Source organism: Molossus molossus, unplaced genomic scaffold, assembly GCF_014108415.1.
Source record: "Molossus molossus isolate mMolMol1 unplaced genomic scaffold, mMolMol1.p scaffold_m16_p_10, whole genome shotgun sequence".
NCBI lineage: Eukaryota > Metazoa > Chordata > Mammalia > Chiroptera > Molossidae > Molossus > Molossus molossus.
In genome coordinates, this window is record NW_023425345.1 from 6,037,527 (window position 1) to 6,058,882 (window position 21,356).

The 21,356-nt window shown below is 56.5% G+C and overlaps 1 protein-coding gene across 4 annotated transcripts in view; it reads right to left on the reverse strand.

Moving 5' to 3' along the window:
* CYTH4 (cytohesin 4) overlaps positions 1-17,777 on the reverse strand; it is a 29,084-nt gene extending 11,307 nt beyond the window's left edge. For 2 of the 4 annotated variants that reach the window (XR_004958288.1, XM_036251088.1), the window contains exons 1-9: positions 13,163-13,311; positions 9,733-9,854; positions 9,001-9,083; positions 7,159-7,223; positions 6,636-6,702; positions 5,176-5,294; positions 3,922-4,002; positions 2,204-2,316; positions 247-395 (exon numbers count right to left, since the gene is read on the reverse strand). Coding sequence is in view for 3 of the 4 variants with exons in the window: in XM_036251088.1 (XP_036106981.1) it covers positions 247-395; positions 2,204-2,316; positions 3,922-4,002; positions 5,176-5,294; positions 6,636-6,702; positions 7,159-7,223; positions 9,001-9,083; positions 9,733-9,854; positions 13,163-13,230 (867 nt within the window). In the remaining variant the exon portion in view is untranslated. Of the gene's footprint in view, positions 1-246; positions 396-2,203; positions 2,317-3,921; positions 4,003-5,175; positions 5,295-6,635; positions 6,703-7,158; positions 7,224-9,000; positions 9,084-9,732; positions 9,855-13,162; positions 13,312-17,672 lie in introns of those variants that run through there. The other 2 variants (XM_036251090.1, XM_036251089.1) reach the window with 2 other exon arrangements.
* Between the last annotated feature and the right edge of the window lie 3,579 nt (positions 17,778-21,356).

Genomic DNA, 21,356 nt, shown 5'->3' on the forward strand with positions numbered 1-21,356 from the left:
ACAGACGCGGGCTGCGTGAGGCACCCTTTCTGGAACTTGTGAGTGATGGGTGCCCGAGTCCCTCAAAGCTGGAAGTCTGGCAGAACCTCCTGGGTGCTCTATCTCTGGACCTCCTTCCTAAGATAGGGGCCACTGGTGCAGGCCCATCTCAGGAGCAACCTCAGAGGAGCCCCCCTTGGGGATCCATCTAAGACAGGTCCCTCCCAGATGCCCACGGACTGGGCTGGGTGAGGCCATGCCCCTTACCCGTAGTTGTTCCTCCGGCAGGTCACTGCCGTCATTGATGCCCCGGTTCATGGACACAAAGCGCTCAAAGGGCGGCTTGTCGCGGACGTTGGGGTTGTGGAGGCTGGTGTTGAGCATGATGATGGAGAAGGACAGGACATAGCAGGTGTCTGCGGGTTGGGACAGTGGGTCAGAGTCCTGGCCCTGGTTGCTCTCCCCTGCTCTGTCCCAACCCCTTCTAGGGATCAAGGATCAGCATCTGAAGGGCCCAAAGGTCCACCTTCCCCTCCTGGCTGGGCATCTGAGGCCTGGCCTTACCCTCCACTCCCTACTGGACTCCCTGCTCCAAAGAGATTCCAGCTGCCACATCCATGAGCCCTCCGTGCCCGCCCACCCCTGTGCTGCTGCTCCTGGGCCCCCTGCCAGACATACCCTCCCCTTCCCGGTTCCACTCATTCAAACCCTTCTCTTTCAGCTCCAGCCCTCCTCCCCGCCGAGCCCTTCCAGCCGCTGCCCACTCTGTTCTCTGCTTCGTGCATCTCGGAGAACACGTATTGTTGGCACCACTGTTCAGGGCTCAGTCACGTGCTGCGGGTGATCTGGCTGGCACGGCGGGGCTTCTGGGGCCAGCGCTCCTGATCTCTGTGCAGGCGGCCGGGCGGGCACTCGGGAGGGAGGTGACTGCGGCTCTGTGGTGTGTCCAGAGCAGGGAAGTCCAGCTATGTCCCCACCTCTCTGGTTGACGTTGGGGAAGTCCCTGCCCTCTCTGAGCCTCTGCTTCCCCATCTGTGGCATTCGGAGGTGTAACTCCGAAGTAGCTGCGTGTTCTGGACACTGGTGATTCTCTCTCTGATGACAGTGGCTCCTTATGTAGTTGGTGCTTGCCCTGCGCTGAACTCTCCCGTCCCCATGACCACCCCACGAGGCAGGTGTTGTCACTGCCCACATTGTACAGATGAGGAAACTGAGGTCAAGTTCCATGCCCAAGGTTACAGACTTAAGAAATGCTTGGACTGTGATTCAAATCTTTACAATGTTTTCCTTCCTAAAATCTTTATTGAGTACCTACTAAGTGCTGTGGGCAGGGGTTCCCTGGTGCATAACCCGGATACGGTCCTACCCTCCTGAGGCATTTAGACCCGCGGAGCTGGCAGATGCTAAAACAACCAAACACTAAACTCCTGCAGAACTACCAGCCAGGTTCGAGGTCTGCAGGACTGGTCCATGGGCACAGCCTAGGAGTGGGGTGTCAGTAGCCAGGTCGCTTTCCCTCTCAGCCTGTACTGTGTGCAGGGACAGGAATACCGCAGACCTCCTGGGCGGCCTGTGAGGATTGCACGGCTTCGTATGGGTAAGCACTGAGCATGTGGGGAGTGCTCTATAAACAATTGGTTATTGTTTAATGGTGACTTCAGATTCTGAGAAGAAGCCAGGACAAGTCCACGAAGAGATCTTCTCATCTACCCTGTGGGGGAGTGTGGGAAACTGACCTTCATTAATATCCTTCTATGCTCCGTTGCCCACTATGTCCTGCCCAGGCTGTTTTATGCTTCTGGGCCTTTGCTTGAACTAGAATTCCTGCCCCAAAAGCCCTTTCTCCCCTTGACCTCCTGGAGAACTCTTATTCATCCTTCAAAACCCCATTCAGACCCCATACCTCTGGGAAGCCATCTGGGACATGCTGAGTCGCCATCTCTGCCCTCAGACAGGTGTGCTGCTGCCCTAACACCTTGTGCCATCATTTCCTGCTTCCTCTCCCAAGGAGCATGCTCCGAGGCAGCTCTGCCCAACATGTACTCAACAGAGGGCCCGGCACAGAGTGGGCGCACAGTGAGGGCTTGGAGTGATCTGGGCTCCCAGGTCTGGGTACTTGCGGGAAACCAGAGGGGTGGGTTAACCATTCTGCTTTGAGAGGCAGATGTACGCCTGGCAAAGCTGAAGGGGTTCTGGAGCCCCAGGTCCCGCCCCGCACTGGCACCTGTGGACTGGAAGACACCTGGGTTGCAGAGGCAGTATCGAGCGGCAAAGGTCTCCATCATCCGGTCAATCTTCTGGGCCTCGCCCGGCAGCCGGAAGCTCCACAGGAACTGCCTGGGGGAGGAACAGGGCAGCAGGGTGGGTGGGGCTCTCAAGGGGACCTGGACAAGCCCCTCTGCCTCTCCCAGGCTTAGTCTCTATCCTGTAAATGGGCAAACCTGAACCTGTTGTCTATGCCCTAGTGAGGTTTGTACTGGGGAGCACCTGGCGCGCGGGGGTCTTGTACTGGGGAGCACCTGGCATGCGGGGGTCCTGTACTGGGGAGCACCAGGCACGCGGGGGTCTGTACTGGTGGGCACCTGGCGCGCGGTGCGGGCAGGGGGTCTGTACTGGTGAGCACCAGGCACGCGGGGGTCCTGTACTGGGGAGCACCAGGCACGCGGGGGTCCTGTACTGGGGAGCACCAGGCACGCGGGGGTCCTGTACTGGGGAGCACCAGGCACGCGGGGGTCTGTACTGGTGGGCACCTGGCGCGCGGTGGGGGGAGGGGGTCTGTACTGGGGAGCACCAGGCACGCGGGGGTCTGTACTGGTGAGCACCTGGCGCGCGGTGGGGGCAGGGTATCTGTACTGGTGAGTACCAGGCACGTGGTGGTGGGGGGGCTCTGTACTGGTGAGCACCTGGTGCACGGGGTCTGTGCTGGTGAGTACCAGGCAGGCAGGGGGTTTCCAAGAAAGGTTTTTTGTTTCGTTTTCAGAATGCAGAACTGAGTTGGTGCTGCCCTCTGTCCGTCTGAGTCCTAACACCTTTTGTGCCTGGTACCCCTCAGCCAACGAGGGAGCCTCTGCCGCTGGATTCCGCAGCTCCGCCTGCCTGGCCCTCAGGCCCTCTGATCTGACCGTGGGACCCTGAGCCATGCCCTCCCCTGGCCGGATGCCCCTTCCTGGAACCTAAGCTTCCAGCTCTGGAGGTCAGTGATTTTCACAACTTTAAATGTCACGTCTTGAGGGCAAGGGCCGTGGCTGTTCCTGTCACGTCTCTTGCTGGGCCTCGCAGAGGTCCAGGCACCCAGGACTGCTCCAGACAGACTTCGATGCCCCCTTTGGGAGCCTATTCCCCCAGACTCCCTGTGGGCCCATTTCTCATCCAGTTCTCACAGCTGTACGAGGTTGGTACAATTATTACCTCCATTTTACAGATGAAGAAACTGAGGCACAGGGAAGTTTCTGTGACTTGCCCAAGGCCACACGGGGGGTGAAAGGCAGAACTGGGATATGAACTGGGCAGTCTGGCTCCAGAGTTTGTGCTCCTAACTGATACACTATAATGCCTCCCGTAGTTGTAAAAATAAGAGTAGGCACAATATCCTAATTAGAAAATAATAAGTAATAATAATGCAATATGTGCTGCGCTGTATTAACAAAATAAATAAAACAAGCACTCTTCTGAAAAGCAGTGGGAATGGCAGCAATAATGGTAATAATGATTACAATGAAGAAATATTACAGTAGTGTAATATAATAATACCAGCACCAATAACCCAGGTGCTGCTACAGGCGGTCTGTCCCAATGGTCTCATCCAACCTCAGCTGTATGAGCGAGGCACTGTCATCCATTAATTTTTGCTCCTGAGACATCGTGCTGTTAGCCGCGTGGCTTGTGGTGCCCCCGACACCCCCCACCCTGGCTGTGCCGAGGGCCGGGCCCTGGACCACTCACCTGAGGGCCTGGACGAGGTTGAGGTTGGCGAACTCATGGCAGTCCACAAAGGCCTGGAGGACCTGCAGGTTGATGGGGTCCCTGGGGAGGGGACACACGGGAGGGTGAGGTGCACTGGGGAACTTTCTGGTACCTACCTCCTGGAGGAGATTGAAATGGGGGGGGGGACAACAGAGGACAGATGTCCTCCTCTGCATCCAGCCACTGTCTGGCCTGCTCACATCTGTCTGACCCCACATCAGCACCCCACGTGCACACCATGCCCTCCCCCATAGGAACAGACCCCTCCCCCCACGGCTCACTGCTCTCACCCTGAACGGGAGTCGGCTTTGGAGGGGTGTTCCTTGAGTCAAATCCTTCCTGTGTCACTGCCTGCCTGGGTGACACCACTCAAGCCATGTGACCTCCCCAAGCCTTGACCTGTGCAATGGAGATAACTGTGCCTGCCCATGTCCCTCCCTCTTCCCAGCTCTCAGATCAGGAAGTGCTGCCCTTCTGCGTAGCCTGCACGCTCAGGAGAAGAAATGTGTCCTCTGGGGAACCTGGGAGAAGGGTTGCTGGCTTGCTGACCCAGCTCCACCCTGGTCCTTTACAGTCTAAGCCCCCAACCCAGCAGCCAGAGGGGTGCTCTGAGAGCACTCCTCTGCCCAGAACCCTCCCATGGATCCCCACCTTGTCACCTACTACTGCCTCCCTCCTTTCCTGCTCTCTTCCAGTCTCACCAGCCTCCTGCTCCTGGAGCATGTTTCTGCCCCAGGGCCTTTGCACATGCTGTTCCTTCTCCTCCCTTAAGTTTCAGTCAGTCGTCACCTCTCCATGGACCACTCCTGTCCACACCAAAGTCACAGCCCTTGACCTGTGGTCCCCAGAACTTCTCACCTCCCTTCTCTGCTTTATTTGTATTTTAAAGAACGTATAATTTTCTAACATGTTTTACATATTTGGCAATTTGTCTTCCCCAGTGGGATGTACCTCCCTGAGGGCAGGAGTTTTGTCTGTCTTGATCACTGGTATAAATCCAGGGCTTAGAACAGTGCCTGGCAGAGGGTAGATACTAACAAATATCGACTTGTTGAATAAATGAAGGAAGGCAGGAAGGAAGGCTGTGGTTCAGAATCTGGAGGGGAGTGACCGCCTCCTCGGGCTCCAGGAGTTATGACTTCCTAACACGATGCACTCCCTCACTCCCTTGCACACAACACATACACTAACCCGTGCACACTCTCATTCCCTGCCTCCCGAGGCCCCCCTTACCTCTCCCCCAAGTAGTTGCCGATGGCCGTCTTGTTGAGGCCCTCGCCCTTGTACAGGAACTGGGCGATGTCCTGGGCACTGGAGGTCAGCAGCTTGTGCTCAGTGAGATACTGGATGCCCTGGGAGTGGTACACAGCCATGAGCAGCCCCTCAGGCAGCCAGCCTGGGAGGGAGACGAGAGGGAGCCCCCGTGGCCAGAGCCCTGCGGCCTGGCATCTGGCACAGACTGCTCTGGGAAGTTGTGTCCCTCCTTAATAGAAGCTGCCTTTGTAAGGTGGTGAGTTCCCCATCACTGGAGGCATGCAAAGAGAGATGAGGTTTCTGCTGTGGACCAGGTTCACGCCAGGTGCTCCTCAGGGTTCCCTTCAGTCTGACACTATTTGATTATATGCTTCAGTGATTCCATTGACTTAAAAATTTAAGTTCAATGATTCAGCCATTCCTTTTGTCCCCTTAAAGTTCACATTATTTAAAAATAGTGTTTCGTTTTTTTCCTTGCAAGTAATCTATGTCCATTGTATAAAAATTAGAAAAAACAGTACAATCAGAAGAAGAAACTGCCCAGGCCCTAGCCCTCGGAGGTAGACCGTCCTCACGGCGGAGACTTGCCTTCCCTTTGGGGGGGGGGGGGGCTTGCCTCCCGCGTTGAAACCTGCGTTTCTGACCTGACAGTGTCACAAACCTCTCCCCACGGCCCAGGTGCTTGGAGTCTGGCATTCTAATGTGGGATTTGGGGGGTCGGCCCCTGGTTTTCTGTGACGATTCCTTCATGTCCCTGTTCCTTTTGGAGAAAGAGACTTCTGGAAGATGAGGGGCGGTTTGAAGGAGGCTCTGAATGACAGGCAGAGGGTCCCGGGGACCCCTCAGGTGCTTGGGCGGGGAGCGGGAGTTAGTGTGCGCGGGGGGCCCTGTGGATGGGAGCAGGGTCCTATCTCTACGCTGTGTGACAGACACTGTGGACCGTGACGGAAGCGGGGCAGCGCCTCAGCCAGAGCAGTACTTTTCCAGGGCCCGTGGCGCCTGGCCCCCCCCGTGTGTCTGCCCCCCTTCCTCCTGCATGTGTTCGCGCAGGAAGGTGGGGGCTGGGGTTGCTCTGAGGTCAGTGGGGCAGGGGAGGGTGCCGACACCCCACAGCTGGCTCTTCCAGGCCCAGTGACTGGAAGACACGTGTGGAGACTGAGCTCCAGAATCCACGGGTCCAATGTCCTCCTCACAGAGGAAGAAACTCCAAGTCCATGGGCACCGGAGACTCCGCCCCCACCTCCTGGCTCCCACCTTGTGCCCGGGGCTGCTGTGCCGCGGGTGACAGAGCCCCCAGCCACGACTGGACAAGGCGCTGAGCCCTGCTGGGCCTCAGTTTCCTCATCTGTAGGCTGGGTTATCATGTCAGTGGAGGGAAAGTGAAGGTGCCCGGCTGTAGCATCCCCAGTCCCATGACCCGAGCCCCCCACAACTGCCACCTTCATGGGGTCCATGTTGAACTTCTTGCGCCCAATGCACAGCTCCTTCTCCTTCTGGGCCAGCCGGCTGTGGACATGAAGATGTCAGTGTGAGCTGCCCCGGGCCCCAGGCCACCCCTTCCAACCTGCAAGGACCCTCAGACTCCTTGAGGACTCCCCTCAGCTAGAGCCAGTATTCTCTAGGGGGCTGCATGGGCCCCTGAGGCCGTGTGCGCATGCGAGATGCAGGGCCTGGGCCCACCCCAGGTTGCTCCTCAGGGGTCACTGGTCGAGGGGTGGGTCAGGGTGGGTTGGAAGAGACTGCGTGGAGAGGATGGGGGGATGGAGTGGTCTCTCAGGAGAGGGAGCTGCCTGGAAGCAGGGACCAGCCCAGCCCGTGCCTGCTCCCTCTGCTGCCTCCTCCGCCTCATCCCTGACTTCTCCAGGCCCCAGGCCAGGTGTGGCCCCTGCTCATTTATGAGGTGTGACGTCCTTAGGAAGACACCATGACAAATTCCCAGGGTCCCCTGGCCAGGCCCCTCACCTCTCTTCTGTCATCTCAAAACAGTCGATCTGGGCAAACACATCTTCAATCTCATCTTTCAGCTTCTGTGGGGTGGCAGGGAGGGGCAGGACAGGGAGGGAGAGTCAGGGGGCGGGAGCTGGGGTGGGCTCTCCCCCCTCCCCCACCACTCCCACACCCTCCCCCATCCTCCCCCACAACTCCCACCCCTGGGCGCAGCTCCCAAACTGCTCTTTCTTGACAGACCCCCTCCCCAGATGTCTCCTATCCTCAAAGTCCCAGACCAAACTACTGCTTCTGTCTGTACTCTTCCTACCATCTCCTGACTGGGGGGGGGCAGTCCCCAAGTCCCCACCCTATTTCCGGGCTTGCCACCCCTCCCCTCAGCAGTGTACAGTCTCCTGCCCTCTAGCCAAGCCCACTGGACCAGCCCTCCTGCCCCAGATGCCATCGTATTGAAGCACACTTGGGGCCTGCCCTGCCCCTGCTCAGACTCCTCCCATGGCTCCCACTGCACCACCCCCATCAGCCCTGTGAGGCTCCAGCTCCTCTCCAGCTTTCCTCCAGCTGTCTGTTTGCTCTGTCACTCGTCCCGACTTGGTGCCCACTGTGTGGGGTACTGTGGGTGCCTCAGGTACGAGGCCGCGCAGGCCCTCTTCCCGGGGACTTTGCAATCCCCGTGGGATTTGCAGAAGAGGACATTGAGGTGTAGAGAGGTGGTGACATGTCTAAGGTCTGACTCTAAGCCTCTGGTTTCCTGGACTCCCCACAAGCCTGTTCCTTCTCGAACTTGCAGGGAGTGCCCAGTGGCAGAGGAGAGCCCCTGCCTCTGCCAACTGCCACCATTGGGCAGACAGGGCATCCTTTGTCCAGCTTTCCCCTGCAGGGCAGCTGCATGAGCCCCCCGAAGGCACCCAGCCCTCCCCTGCTCTCCCTGAGATCTGTGGGATAGAGGTGGTCCCAGGGGCTTGTCCTGGGACCCAGGAAGTACATGGGGCCTGAAGCCTATGTCTGTGCCCAGTTAGCTCCTGTCCATGTGACCTCAGCTGAATCACTGAGTGGCTTCCCCACAAATGCAATGGGGGCTCACTGGCAAGTATTAATTGAGCACCTACCATGCTCTGACTATTGGGCTGCAAGTTCAGTGGTGGGTACGACAGACCCAGGCTCCATGCACAGAGCTCACGGTCCAGTGGGGTTGGGATCACGATGGTCATGGGGAAATGAAATGACCATGCAGAAAACCATCACAGTAATGACACAGGAAAAACTTGGCTCATGGTAGATGCTCAATAAAATACTCGCTGAGCGAATGCTTCTGTACCTTCATTCTTCCCTGCAATACTGGATGGACATGTGTCAGGGTGGGGTGAGATCCCAGCAGCCGTGGCCAGGATGGTCAGGGCCACCTCTCAGAGGGGACGGCATGTGAGCTGAGAGTGAAATAATGAGGAGGAGCCATGACAGGAGTTTGGGAGAGTCCCAGGCAGAGGGAACCGTGAGTGCAAAGGCCCGGGGGCAGGACTGAACCCAGCATATTCCAGAAACAGAGTCAGGGCCTGTCTCAGAAGGCTGTTGAGAATCAGATGTGCTAATGTCTTAAAAACTAATGAACTGACAAGTGCTAGCCACGTACTGGTATTATGTTGACCAAATGATCCCCATTTTAGGGGGGGTGAAGCTGGGGCTCCTCATAAAGATGAGAGCAGATTGAGGCCACCCCAGTGGGAGTAGAACCCCCTCCCCCAGGGAGGAGGTGTCTAGAGCCGCAGGTGGGCTCCACACAGCAGGGAGTGAGGGTGTCAGTGCGGATGTGCGTGGACTCACATGGCCGTGGGCACGAGTGTGTGAATGTGCACGCACCTGGATGTCCTCCAGAAGCTTCTTCCGGTGCCATTTGATCCGCTGCAGCTCCTCAGTTTCCCCACTGCTCAGCTCTGCTGGGCCTGGAGAGAGAGGAACCCGCGGTCACTGGCTCACCCACTGCCCTCCCTCCCGTCTCTCAGCTCCTGCACACTGGCCCCTCAGCGCCCTTTTCTCCAGACACCCATGATTGCTAGGCCTTTTCATGCAAGCCTGGGCTCAGATGTCACCACCTCCAAGAGGCCTTCCCTGACCACCCTGTCTCAGTCAGCCCCTTCCCCACCTTCCCCTCCTACCCAGCTTTCTGCTTCTTCTACTCTCCCGGTACAGATGCCCTGAAATTACCCCGCGAACTCGCATCTTTCCTATGCACTCAGTACATTCTCCGCTCCAGGAAAGCAAGCACTTCAACTGTTTTGTTCACTGCTGCGTCCTCAGCAGCTAGAAAGAGCCTGACGCACGGCAGGTGCTCAATAAAATACCTGCTGAAGGCATTCATTCTTCCCTGCAACTTTAGTTTTTTCTTTTATTGGATCATTTATCTCTTTCATTTATTTGCATATTTATTTGCACAACCAAGAAGTGGTGTATAATTTGCCTCACATTCCATTGGCCAGATGTCATATTGCCACATCTAGCTGCAAGGGAGTCTGGGAAATGAGCCTGTAGTAGGGTGGGCCTGATATCCTTACTATGGGAGATGGGGAGAATGGGTTTTGGGGGATATCTGACCGTTTCTGCCCCAGACACTGAGGCTCAGAGAGGCGAGGTGACCTGGCTGAGTTCCTGCAGGGACCAGTTGCTGACAGGGTTGACCTTGGATTGGGCTGACTAAAAAGCTCTTTCCACTCCACCTGGAGTTGAATTAAAGGAGATAAGTGTGTGTTGGTCAGAATTCTGTGCAAGGTGCCGTAAAGAGTCTCACACCTGGGTCAGCTGGCTTACCTCCACCCCCCATTGTCCTTCTTGATCCATCCACAACACTCTCCCGGTCAAAATCCCCATGGACTCCCCATCACTTGAAGGAAAAGTCCTCCTGCTGGTCCTCCACACTCTCGCGGCCTCTCCAGCCAGGCTTCCCCCCACCGTTCTCCACAAGAGCTGCCCGTCCAGCCTGTCAGCTCCTCACTGCCCCCGTATTGTCTAACTCTCGGTCTGACTCCCCACTTTGCCCGTGAGGTTCCTCCACCTGCGTGCCCTCTCCTGTCTGCCTGTCCAAATCCACCCTGACTCTCAAGTCCCAGCTTTGGGAAGTGCCGGTCATGTTTCTTAAAGGCTTTACAAGGACAGATCTCAAACCATTTTCCCACTTCTCACCCTGGTGACTGAGCAGCTGTCTCGGACTTGGAGATGGAAGTGGGTATTGAGATGGCAGGACAGTAAGCTAGAAGGAGCCTGGGCCCTGGGCGACTGTGTGGAGAAAAGTCATATTTGCCTCACCAGCAGCTACCCACTTGGACTTCTCAATGAGAGAGAAACACACCTTGAGAATGTCTCTGTCACTGTTATTCCGAGTCTCTGGTACAGCCGTCAAACCTGAAACTTAACCTTATCCGGGACTCATGAACCCAGATCCTTACCTAGAGTGTGGTCGTCAGGACTAAAAGAGCTGAATCGTGTTAAACACCCAGCAAGTATCTGACTAGGGTAATGTCCAACATGTGTGTCACGATGCCGTGCTGTGCCGTACAGATCCTTCGGGCCACCGTGCCTGCTGTCCGCTGCCGGGGCTGGGGGAGAGCCTGCTGACTGTTCGCAGCCGGGTCCCTCCCCGGGAAAGTACCTCAGCCGGATGGAGCTGCCTCACCTATGCATGTGTCCCTCCCAAATGGCAGCCACAGCTCAAAAAGTCCAGACCCCTTGCCTCATTTCTGGACCTGAATCCAGACTGGTCCTATTGACTGAAGAAGAGGCTGTGTCCCCAGAGGGAAGGGTCGGGCAATGCCTGACAAGTGTGGTGTATGGTAATGATTCCTTTGGCCAAGAAGTCAAGATGGATCTGTCTGACCCTTCAAGTCATAAAGTCAAGTGAGCCCAGTGGCAGTTCTTTGTAAGGGGTTCACCTAGGAGTGAGTGTGAGCAGAACCGGAAGACTCCAGTAAGCTCCGTGGGCAGGTGGATCCCCATGTCATCCAGTGCTGCTGCACCAAGGCTTGTCCCTCGGCTCCCACCATGTCTGCGGGGGGGAGGGGGGGTCCTTTGAGCTTGGTTCCAGGAGGGATGGCTCAGTGTTTGGGTACAAGCGAAAATCAGACAGCGACGGGACTATAGCCCTGCTCAAAGGTGTTCTGGAAAGAAAGCGGTAAGAAGTCCTGCCAATAGGCTGAGCGTTGGGCAGGGCACCTGGCCATCCATTTCGTGTGGAAAGAGAAGCTTTGGGAGGTAGGCATAGACATGCATTCATGGGCAGTAGAGGGTAGCCTGACTTCTTGGTCAGAGGCTATGAAGAAGAAAGATGAGAAGACGGAGGACAGAGAGAGATGGGCAGAGGCAAGTGGATGGCCCTATGGGAGTGGGCACAAATGGGGAGATTTTTGCAAAGCACACTTATGTTCCCCTGCAAACATCCTCACAGGAGAGGCACTAAACCACCGAGCAGACACAACGACTCGGCCAGTTGACATCAGCCAGTCTCTGGCTGACCAACCCAGTGCTGGTGCAACAGCACAGAAATGAAGCAGCCATGTGGCCTGCGCGGAGGCCATGGGTAGACCCACCCACCCAGGCCTGCCGAGCTGCTGCCACTGCTGAACAGCCGATTTGCCAGCAACAGAGACCCCGTGTTTCTTGAGAAAACCAACCAGCAACCTGGCAGCAAATTGATGACACTGGACCCCTTCTCGTCTGCAGAGGCTAGCAACTTATCTTGCCCGGAATCCACACCTGTTCTGCATATGCGGTGGTCTCCCTGCCCACAGAGCCTTGGCCAGCATCAGTACCCACGGGCTTCCCGGGGGTTTGATCCTCTGACACAGAACACTGCGTGACATTACATTACACCGAGGGGCCCTCTGCCCAGTAAAGGTGGTGTGGACGGAGCATGTGGCCCTGGGTCCTGCTGGTCCTCTCAACATGTCACTACCAGAAGATGCTGGCCTGCTTGAGCAAGGGAGCAGCCTCTTGGAGGTGCTCTGAGGTGTCAGCATGGAGATAACCCTGCTTGGCGGGGCACTGTCCTCTGCACTTTAAATCGATGACCATTAGATGGTGCTTTGTCCCCAGCAGGTAATCTACACAGATCCATGAACAAGCAGGAGGAGGAGCTACAGGACCATCTCTCAGTGACTCACTTGGGAGTTTTCCTTTCTGTTTCTGTAACTCTGAGCTCTGTGGGTTTAGACTTCTTGGTTTCCAGGGGGCGGGGGAGGTGGCCCTTATATCAGGGGACAAAACAAGAGTTACATTAAACTTTAAGCTCGAACACACCCACTCCAGGCTGGCAGCTTCATAAAAGTGTATCATTTAATCCTGACAACTCTGCCCTGGCCGGCTTGGCTCAGTGGTTAGAGCGTCAGCCTGCGGTCCAGAGAGACCCAGGTTTGGTTCCCGCTAAGGGTGTGTACCTCGGTTGCAGTTTGTCTCCGGCCCTGGTTGGTCGTGCGGGTGGCAGCCACGCGATGTGTCCCTTTCAAGTCAATGTCTCTTTCTCTCTTCCTCCCTCTCTCCCTCCCACTCTACCTGAACAAAAAATGGAAAAATGTCCTCGGGTGAGGATTAAAAAAAATAATAATAAAAATATAAAAATAAAAAATAATCCTGACAACTCTGTGACGTGGGTTTTTTTTTAGTTTAAGACACTGAGGCTCAGAGAGGTGAAGTGACTGGCCCTGAATCACACAGCCAAGGGCTGGCAGTGCTGGGAAGGGAGCCTGCTTTGCGGATACCCGAGCCGGTAAGCAGGGCTCTGCAGCCCTGGGCACGTGCGGGGCTAGGAGTCGCCAGGGGCCCCCCACCTGGAGGCAGGAGCGGGGACTTGGCTGGGAGGCAGCTCTCCAGGCTGGGACCCCTCTGTCCGGAGCAGGAGGGAGGCTGAAATCTGTCGTGGAAAAACCCAGTCACCTCTAGTTGACTTTGGGGTGAAACAGCAGACTTTTTGCTTTGTTTGTTTACTTCCTGTTGGCCGGGGCTTGTGTTTTGAGGCAGGTCTCTGGCCGGGGCGCACCTGCTGGCGGAGCTGTGTGTTGGCGAGAGGCCGGGCTGGGTTTCAGCGTGTCTACGGCTAATCCCCATGTGGACGGTCAAGGGGTGAGCCCTGGCTCCCGGGGCTCGGGCTCGCTGACGTCTCCTCTCGCATCGGCTCTCCTCCCTCCCTTCACCCTGTCTGGGGCCAAGGAGACACATGGACACACTCAGCTCCAACCCCTCCCTGAGGGTCAGGCCCTGCTGTGCCCCTGGGCACTGGCCATCATCTTGTTTGTCATTTGACCGACACAGAAGTCCTAGAATTTCCCCTCGATTCTTCCTGAGTTCTCGGGCCCTGGGACGGGCCCTGAGACACCGGCCAGAACCCCAGGAGGCACCTGGGCTCTCAGCTCTCAGCCCCATGTCTCCTCCTCCCCAAGCCCATCTGACCCCTCCTGTTTGCAGGCCCCCACCCCCGCCCTGGCCACTGGCTCCTGCCTCTGGATGGCGCCGGGCCTCCCCACGGCTCCCTCTACTCCGCCCTTCCAATCCAGTCTCCCCTGGCGTCCCGTGGTCCAGGGGATAGACTCCAAGTTTGCCCGGGCCCAGCAATCCTGCTGTGCACCCTGGTCCTCATCGCACACTGAGCCCCTCTGCCCTAGACTCGAGGCCTCACTGCCGCCCGTCGTGGGCTCTCAGGTGCTCTTTCCATCCCCGGCCTTGCATATGCTGTTCCCCATGTGGATGACCTTCCTTCTCCTCTGCCCAGCAACTGCTGCTCTTCCTCTCCGTCTCCTCTCGGGGGCCTCCTGTGCTCCTTCTGCGCACTGTCCTCTCCCTCACGCTCCAGCCACTCCCTGCAGCCGGCCTGGGACCGCTGGCTCAATAAACAGCCAAGCTGTTGGCTGAGGAAAGGCGTGCTAACTGAGCACCTACTACGTGCCAGGCCCTGTGCGCTCTAAGCTCTTCCCATCCACTATCTCATTCAATCCAGACGGCAGCTCCAGAAGAAGGAAGGTATTCCTTTTTTTTTTTAAACACTGCCTTATAATTTTTTTCCTTTATTAATTTTAGAGAGAGAGAAAGTGAGAGGGAGAGAGAGAGAAACATCGATGAGAAAGAACATTGATTGACTGCCGCCTGCATGCTCCCCACTGGGGATCAGGCCCACAACCTGGGCATGTGTCCTGACTGGGAATCGAACTGTAGACCTCTTGGTGCAGGGTCAACACTCAGCCACTGAACCACACCGGCCAGACTGGAGGAAGCTATTTCTAATCGCATTCTGCGGATGAGACACTCGAGGCTTAGAGGGGTTAAGTGACCTGCTCAAGGTGACGCAGCTGGAAGGCGGTGAAGCCGAGACGCACACCCAGGTCCTTCTGGGGCTCTGAGCCTCCGTGCTGACGTTAGTCACCTGACGCCAGACCTCGATATGCCAACCATCAGAACCCCATCAGAGCTGACCCCGGATATTCTCACTCGGGAACACCGACCACGGCTGCTTGTTTGAGAATGAAGACGGGACGCAGAATGTTGCCTACAGTCCGAGCCCCTTTCCCTTTTTGGGTAAGAAATTAAACAAAGCCAACACCATAGAGCTGGGGACACTGAGGCACAGGTGTGGGTGGAAGCAGTTTTCCCCGGAGCGTGGGCCGGCCTGGGGGGCTGTTTGCATTTCCCCTCACACAGCTCTTTCGTGGTTTGACAGGTAGGTTCTTGGGTCCTCCTGGTCCACTGTCCCCGCTGTCAGTCCCTGACCCCATTGGGTGGCTACTGGCTAAGTGCACTCGGACCTGCGGGACAGGGCTGACGGCTCCTAGGCGGCTGCACCATCACGTGGTGCACAGGCACCTTCTGACCCTTCACCTCTTTGTTAAAAAGTGGGGGTTTCTTCCCATTTCAGGGTTGAGGACAGGGTTCAGGGAGTATGAGAAGGACATAGCCTGAGAGTGTTTACTGCTGATTCTAAGGCAGCACCGGTGTGGCTCACAGCAGGTAGGTTTTTAGTAATAATAATAATAATAACAGTAATAAAATAAAATAAATTAACTACGTTATAAGAACAACCGTCACCCCCACAAGCTCTGTTTACTCCCCAGCTCAGTACTTTTCACACCTCCCGGAGGCTCCCCTTAGACTCCGACCACACCCACGCCCGGGCTGGGCTGCCCTCTGCCACCCTGCCAGGCCAGCCGTGTGTGGCCGGTGCCCGCCCCACCATCTCCCCCACTCCTGTCCACTTCCCCTTTGTCCTTCCTCTTTCCCAGCGTATTTTTAGAAGTCATTCTGCCTGCAGCCCTGCTTCCAGGACAGCTGGCCTGGCTTCCCCTTTTCCAGGGCAGAGGGAGGTGCTCTCCTGGTGCTCAGGGCATAGCGCCCCAGAGTCTGGTGGGGGGCCACTGGGCCGGAGGGCGTCTGGGGGAGCCGCTCCCATCCCAGCCTGCCCTGCGGTGCACCGCGCACCGTGTGGCTTCCTACCCCCAGCTGAGCTGCCTCTACTCTATTTTTAACTGCACCGGCCTCCTGTCACCAACCTGCTACTGCTACTGTCATTGGTCATGTTGGGGCTTTGTTGCCTGGTCCTGTCACCTTCCTGGTGGGCCCTGGGGGAGGGGCCTGACCTGCTTCTGGATGCAACACACACAGCTAGAGGAGGAAAGGCAGCCCTGGGGGGAACTTTACCACTGTCCTGCCCATTGTACAGATGGGACACTGAGGCCCATCATGACCACTGGCAGGTTGGTACAGAGCTGGGAACCAAGCCAGGTTTGGCTGACTCCCCGTTTAGTTTAGGTCAGACAGACATCATGGTGCCCACTTTAGGGGACAAATCTGAGCTCAGAGGGGTAACCATCTGGCCATGGAGGTGCTTTGGGTAAGACCCAGTCTGGGTAACAGAGGAATGATCTTCCCTTTCTCCTTCTGCTTCCTCCAGGAAGCCTTCCCAGATCTCCCCTGCTCATGTGGAAAGAGTGGCTTCCTCCCATGCTCCAGGCCTGAGCCCATGTGCACATCTGTCCTGGGTCGTTGCCCTGCAGATATAGCCCCCCCCTGACATTCCAGATCAGAGCTCCCCAGGGCTGGGCCCATGCCTGGTCACTGCTGTCCCAGCATCGCCCAGCACAGGGCCTGCACACCAGGAGACTGTTTCTAGAATGAATGCGTGAATAGAAGAGCTGATCAATGGGGACCTCAAATCTCTGGCAGACTGCTTCTGTCGACCCCACTGATGCCATTTCTTGCCCGGCCAGCCTGCCCCCCCCCCACACACAACCGGGCTCTCTGCTCTCAGGGGCTCTCCCTCTGCTGCCGTTCACCGGCTGCCCTGCACAGGTCAGGGCTCTCTCAGTGCATTCCGGTGAGCCTCAGTTTCCTCACTTGCATCATGGGACAACCATCTCTGTTCCTAAGGACCTCCACAGGTGAAGACCACAAAGACCGAAGTGACAATGATGGAAAGACGGGCACGTTGGGGGGTCACTGACTCGTCTTCCCCTCGCATCTGCCGAGTGGCCCTGAGCCAGGCGCTGCCCCTCGCTGGGCGTCCTGTTGCCTATGCTGTGGTCACTGAGCCCTGCCAGGGGCCAGGGGCCAGGGGTCAGGGCGAGAGCCCTGGATGGGGAGTCAGGAGGTGAGGAGTTCCTGCAGGACTGTCTCCCTCTCTGGGCCTCCTTTGTCCCTCCTGCAATTGGGGGTGTTGAAATGGACCTGTAGTTCCCTAACTGTGGGGTGGGGGGCCCCCAGGGGCCAGAGGCAGACTGCTCCATGTTCAGTTTTGTTTGAAGAAAGGGTTCTGTCGCTAACAGATTGGCGTCGTCTGGCCCCGGGGAACTGGACAGCTCCTGGCAGCCCTGGTCTCCGGGACCTGCCGGCAGCGCTGGAGCGTTGAGACGCAGGGCACAGAGCTGGGCCCTGTCCTCTGTCCCACAGAAACACGGCGCCGCTCCTCTCCTGTTCCCAGGGCCCCTCTCCCTTCCTCTTTCCCGGACACATGGTCCTGCCGCCGGGGCGGGTCTCAGCTGCTTGCTCTGGTCCCTCTGCAGGTTCTAGGCAGTGTCCTCCGCCTCCCCAAAGGTCAAGCAGGTGCTTCAGGGACTTTGTACCACCCAGACAGGCACCACAGTGACCAACATCGTCACCTTCAACACAAGCAACCTTCCTCAGCCCAGCTCCGGGCCTTGCACTGTCCGTCCTCCTGCGGGCTCTGCTCGGAGCCGTCTCCCCGACCCTCTCCATTCCCCTCACCCGACTCCACTGTTGTCCATTCTGCTCGCTCCCCTGCCACGGTGTATACAGACATGAAATGTCTGTCCCTCCTCTGGAATGTGGGCCCCGAGGGCCGGGCAGGGCCTGCTCTGCTCACCCTCCCAGCGCCCGGGCACAGCTGGCAGCCGGCCTGCACCCACACATGCTCGCCGCCCGCTTCTGCATCCCCACCTGTCAGGTCTGCTCACACCCGGATTCCAGCCGGGTCCGGGACGCGGGCACTGTCATCCCATTCTACAGAACAGGAAACCGAGGCCCCGAGAGCCGGCCCCAGGCCTTACCTGGGTGGCACAAGTCCATTCCGAAGCCTCCAGGGAAGGTGGTCGGTGCTGGCCTGAACCGCCGGCCCAGCGGCTGCTCAGTCTGATGTGTCACCTCGGCTGCGACAGGCCCCTTCCCGCTCACCCCGCCCAGCCCGTGTGGGGAGGAAGTCCTGTCCTGCGGGGTCTGTGCGTAGGCTCTTGACGTAGCAGCAGCACTTCCTAAAAAAACGGAGTTTCAAGTGGCAGGCGCTCTTTAAGTTTTGGGTGTGAACAAGGGAGGGATAGAGGCCGAGAGAGAGGCAGGGGTGGGGATGGAAAGAGAAAGACAGACGCGCGCGCACACAGAGGAAGATAGTCACAGGAAGGCAGAACCTTTTCCAGGGCACACTAGACATGTACTCAGCAACCTCCTCACATACGAAATGAAGAATCACTCAAGTTAGAGTCTAAGCCGAGTCCCAGATCCCACCCTACAAGCTCTTCATCAATTCTCCCTTGAGAAAATAAAAATTAATTCAGTGTTAGGAAGGGCTTTGCTTCCCTTAATGAAATGTCTGGCTTTTCCTGTCTAGTGGCCGATTGGGCAATATGTTCTATTTCCCTTCTCCCTTATGACGCTAGGAAACTCACAGTCGAATCTGAAGCGCCTTTGCAGCTGTTCTAACGTAGCGGACGGACTTCGGGGCCAGGACGGAGGGAGGTCATGTGTGTGAGGCTGAGACCAAGTGGGTGCTCAATAAACACCATCTTCTTCCCCCTTTTGGTTTGGATATTTTTTCTTGGGTTAAAATTCACAGTGTTATTGTTTGTACCTTCCCCGGCAGGTTGATTCAAATCCTTTGTGGAAAAAGGTATGGTGTAAACAACAGCTATAAAATAAATGCTCTTTCCTTATGACTTTGTGGTACGTGGTTTATTCATCCGTTTCCCCATCAGTCTGGGCCCGGTAAATACTGGGGACATAGAGGGTGTTCAAGTGTGCAAAAGTGTAAATGAATAACCGAAGGAGCATAGGGGAAATGGTGGTTAATGCACCAGTGAGCTAACTGTCTGCCCCTCCCTGTATCCACACCCCTTCGCGCGGTGACCCTGCCGTTTGTCCACCCAGATGTGGAGGCTAGTTCGTCTGCCCTGGAATCCGGCCTGGGCGGTGTCTTTCTGGGCCCACCAGAATGTGACGCTAGCTTTCGAGACTGGGCCGTAAGAAGATTGGTAGCTCCCACCCTTGTTCTTGGACCCCTGCCCGGCTGCCATGACAGCCAGCCTGGGCTGGCCTGCTGGGGTGGCAAACCACATGGAGGGAGGCCCAGCTGCCGTCTGGTTACAGCCTGGTGAGTGAGCCCAGCGACACCAGAAGAACTGCCAAGCTGAGCCCAACCCAGACTGCTATCGCATCGAACTGTGGGAAATAATAAACGTTGGGGGGAAAAGGAGAAACATCTGTAACAAAAATAAATAAATAAATAAAATTTTTAGAAAGAAAAGAAATAATAAATATTTGTTCCAAGCCACCAACTTTTGGGGTGCTTTGTTACACAGCAAACGCTCACTGATACAGAGGAAACCCAATGTCTTCATTTTATTGAAGTGAAAAACCGAAGCTCATTTCTGGGACATGCTTGGCCAGGTTGGCACTTGAGCTAGTGCCCAGCGCAGGATTAGAAGCCAGACCTACTAACTGCCAGTCTGGTGCCCTCAGGACTCCCGAGACCCACCTGCTCCCTGGTTCTTGCATACCTCAGTCTTATTTTCCAGTTTTCAAACTTGTTGAAATTATCTCCATGGCAAACTAAATTTTTCTCAACGAATCTGGGCTGGAGGCACAAAAACGCTCTTTCGCAGGTCACTTCAGAAAGAGAGATGGGAGGAAGGTGTAAATCCCCGTGCAGGAAGGTGTTAGCATGGCAGGTCTGAGACTCAGAAAGGCCTGCTTGCAAGGTGAGCCCGGCCTGGCCTGGGAACTTGGATTTACAGAGGATGCCTGCCGTCCCCTGCTGAGAGGGCTCACCAACGCTGTGGTTTACGTTGAACGCCTGCTTTCCTTCTGGGAGTCTGGCGTTTGGTACCAGCTGGGCCTATGTGGCTGGCCCCACGTGGCTGGCCCCCGGTGGAGACCGTGGGCACTGCGTCTTTGCTGAGGTCCCTGGATGACAACACCTCACGTGGGTTTCACGGTTTGTTGCTGGAGGAACGAAGTGCCTTCCACGTGACTCCACTGGGAGGGGGCCACGCTCACGCCCGGTCTCCTCTGGCCTTCGCCCCAGGCGTTTTGGGGCTGATTTTGCTTTGCGTCTTTTGCCGTGATAGGTCATAGCTATAGGTGAGGCTATACGTTGAGTCATATGAATCCTCCTGGTGAATCACTGAGCCAGGGACAGTCTTGGGGACCCCTGCCACATGCCCTAGTGCTGTGCCTTGCCCAGGACCGCAGTTTGGCATCTAGGACTCCCCTTTTAGTCTGAAGGGCAGGTTGAATGGTTCAGTTATTACTGCTATCTCATTCTCTAAGACTCTATCCAAATACCACCTCCTCTGTGAAGCCTTCGGTGATTATACTTCCCTTCCCCCAGCCCTAGAACCCTGGTCATGTCTGACAGCTTATACGCAGATGACCTGTAAGATAGGCTTAATAGCAGTGCCCACCTCGTAACCTTCCCGTGCGAAGTAAACAAGCAAACCCATGTCAAGCATGTTCGAATAGTGGTTGCCGTGGAGCAGGCCTTTGATCAGTGCTAGTTATTGCAGATGCAGAGAGCAGGGGTTGTCAATCTGAATTCTCACGGGGGTCAGGCAGATAAGTGAATGAGGGAAGTGAACCTACTCGGGGACACAACAGGAAATGGTGGGGACTGTGGCAGAACGAAGTGGCTTGTTCCATATGGTCCTCAGCTCTCGCTGACTGTCGCCATGAAAACATGGGAGCTGTGCTTCCCAAGAATAGGTAAATTTATACATTTTTGTGTGATATTCACCATCAATTAATGTTTAAAAAATTGCAAAATACTGAGCTGGAGAACAAGGTGAAAGCCAAGGTAATGGGGGTCAGGCTCCTGGCTCACCCACTCAGTGCCTTGATGTAAACACGGGTGGGAGATGGTCACCTAAAATGTCAGCAGACACTGCGGTGAGATTTAAGGTGACTTGAACTCTCTTTGTATTTTCATGTATTTGAATGTTTCATTCAACAACAAGAGACAGCAGGAGCTGCAAGGAACTGGGTAGAGGGCACGTGGGCAGAGACCTCGGAGAGTCCAACAGCCAGATGGGTGTGCTCGGGGCAGTGCGGACGCAGTCTCCTCCTGCCAGTGGGGCCCGGCCTTGACCCTGAGTAGAGCCTGAGTGGGGTGCGGCCAAAGCTGCATTCTCTAGCTCCATCGGGGCCCAGGTGAACTTCTGTCTCGCCCGAGGAGCCTTAGACTTGGGCTCTGATACCCGCTCTACCTGCATGGCCTGGGGCACATGACTTCACCCGGGAGTCTGCTTCCTGGCCTGCAAGGGGAAGAAAGAATCCTCCCTCTTTCTCGTGTGGATGAGAAGGCTACCTAAGCAAACATGTGAATACCGTCCCCAGTGTGCAGGATCACAGGCGAGCCGCCCGCTGGGACATCCCAGGACCTGGCCCCTGTGCCGTACGTGTGGCGTGCTCTCTGGGTGCCCGGGGGCTTCCACCCCAGTGTGGGCCTTGCGTGGTGGCATTTTGAG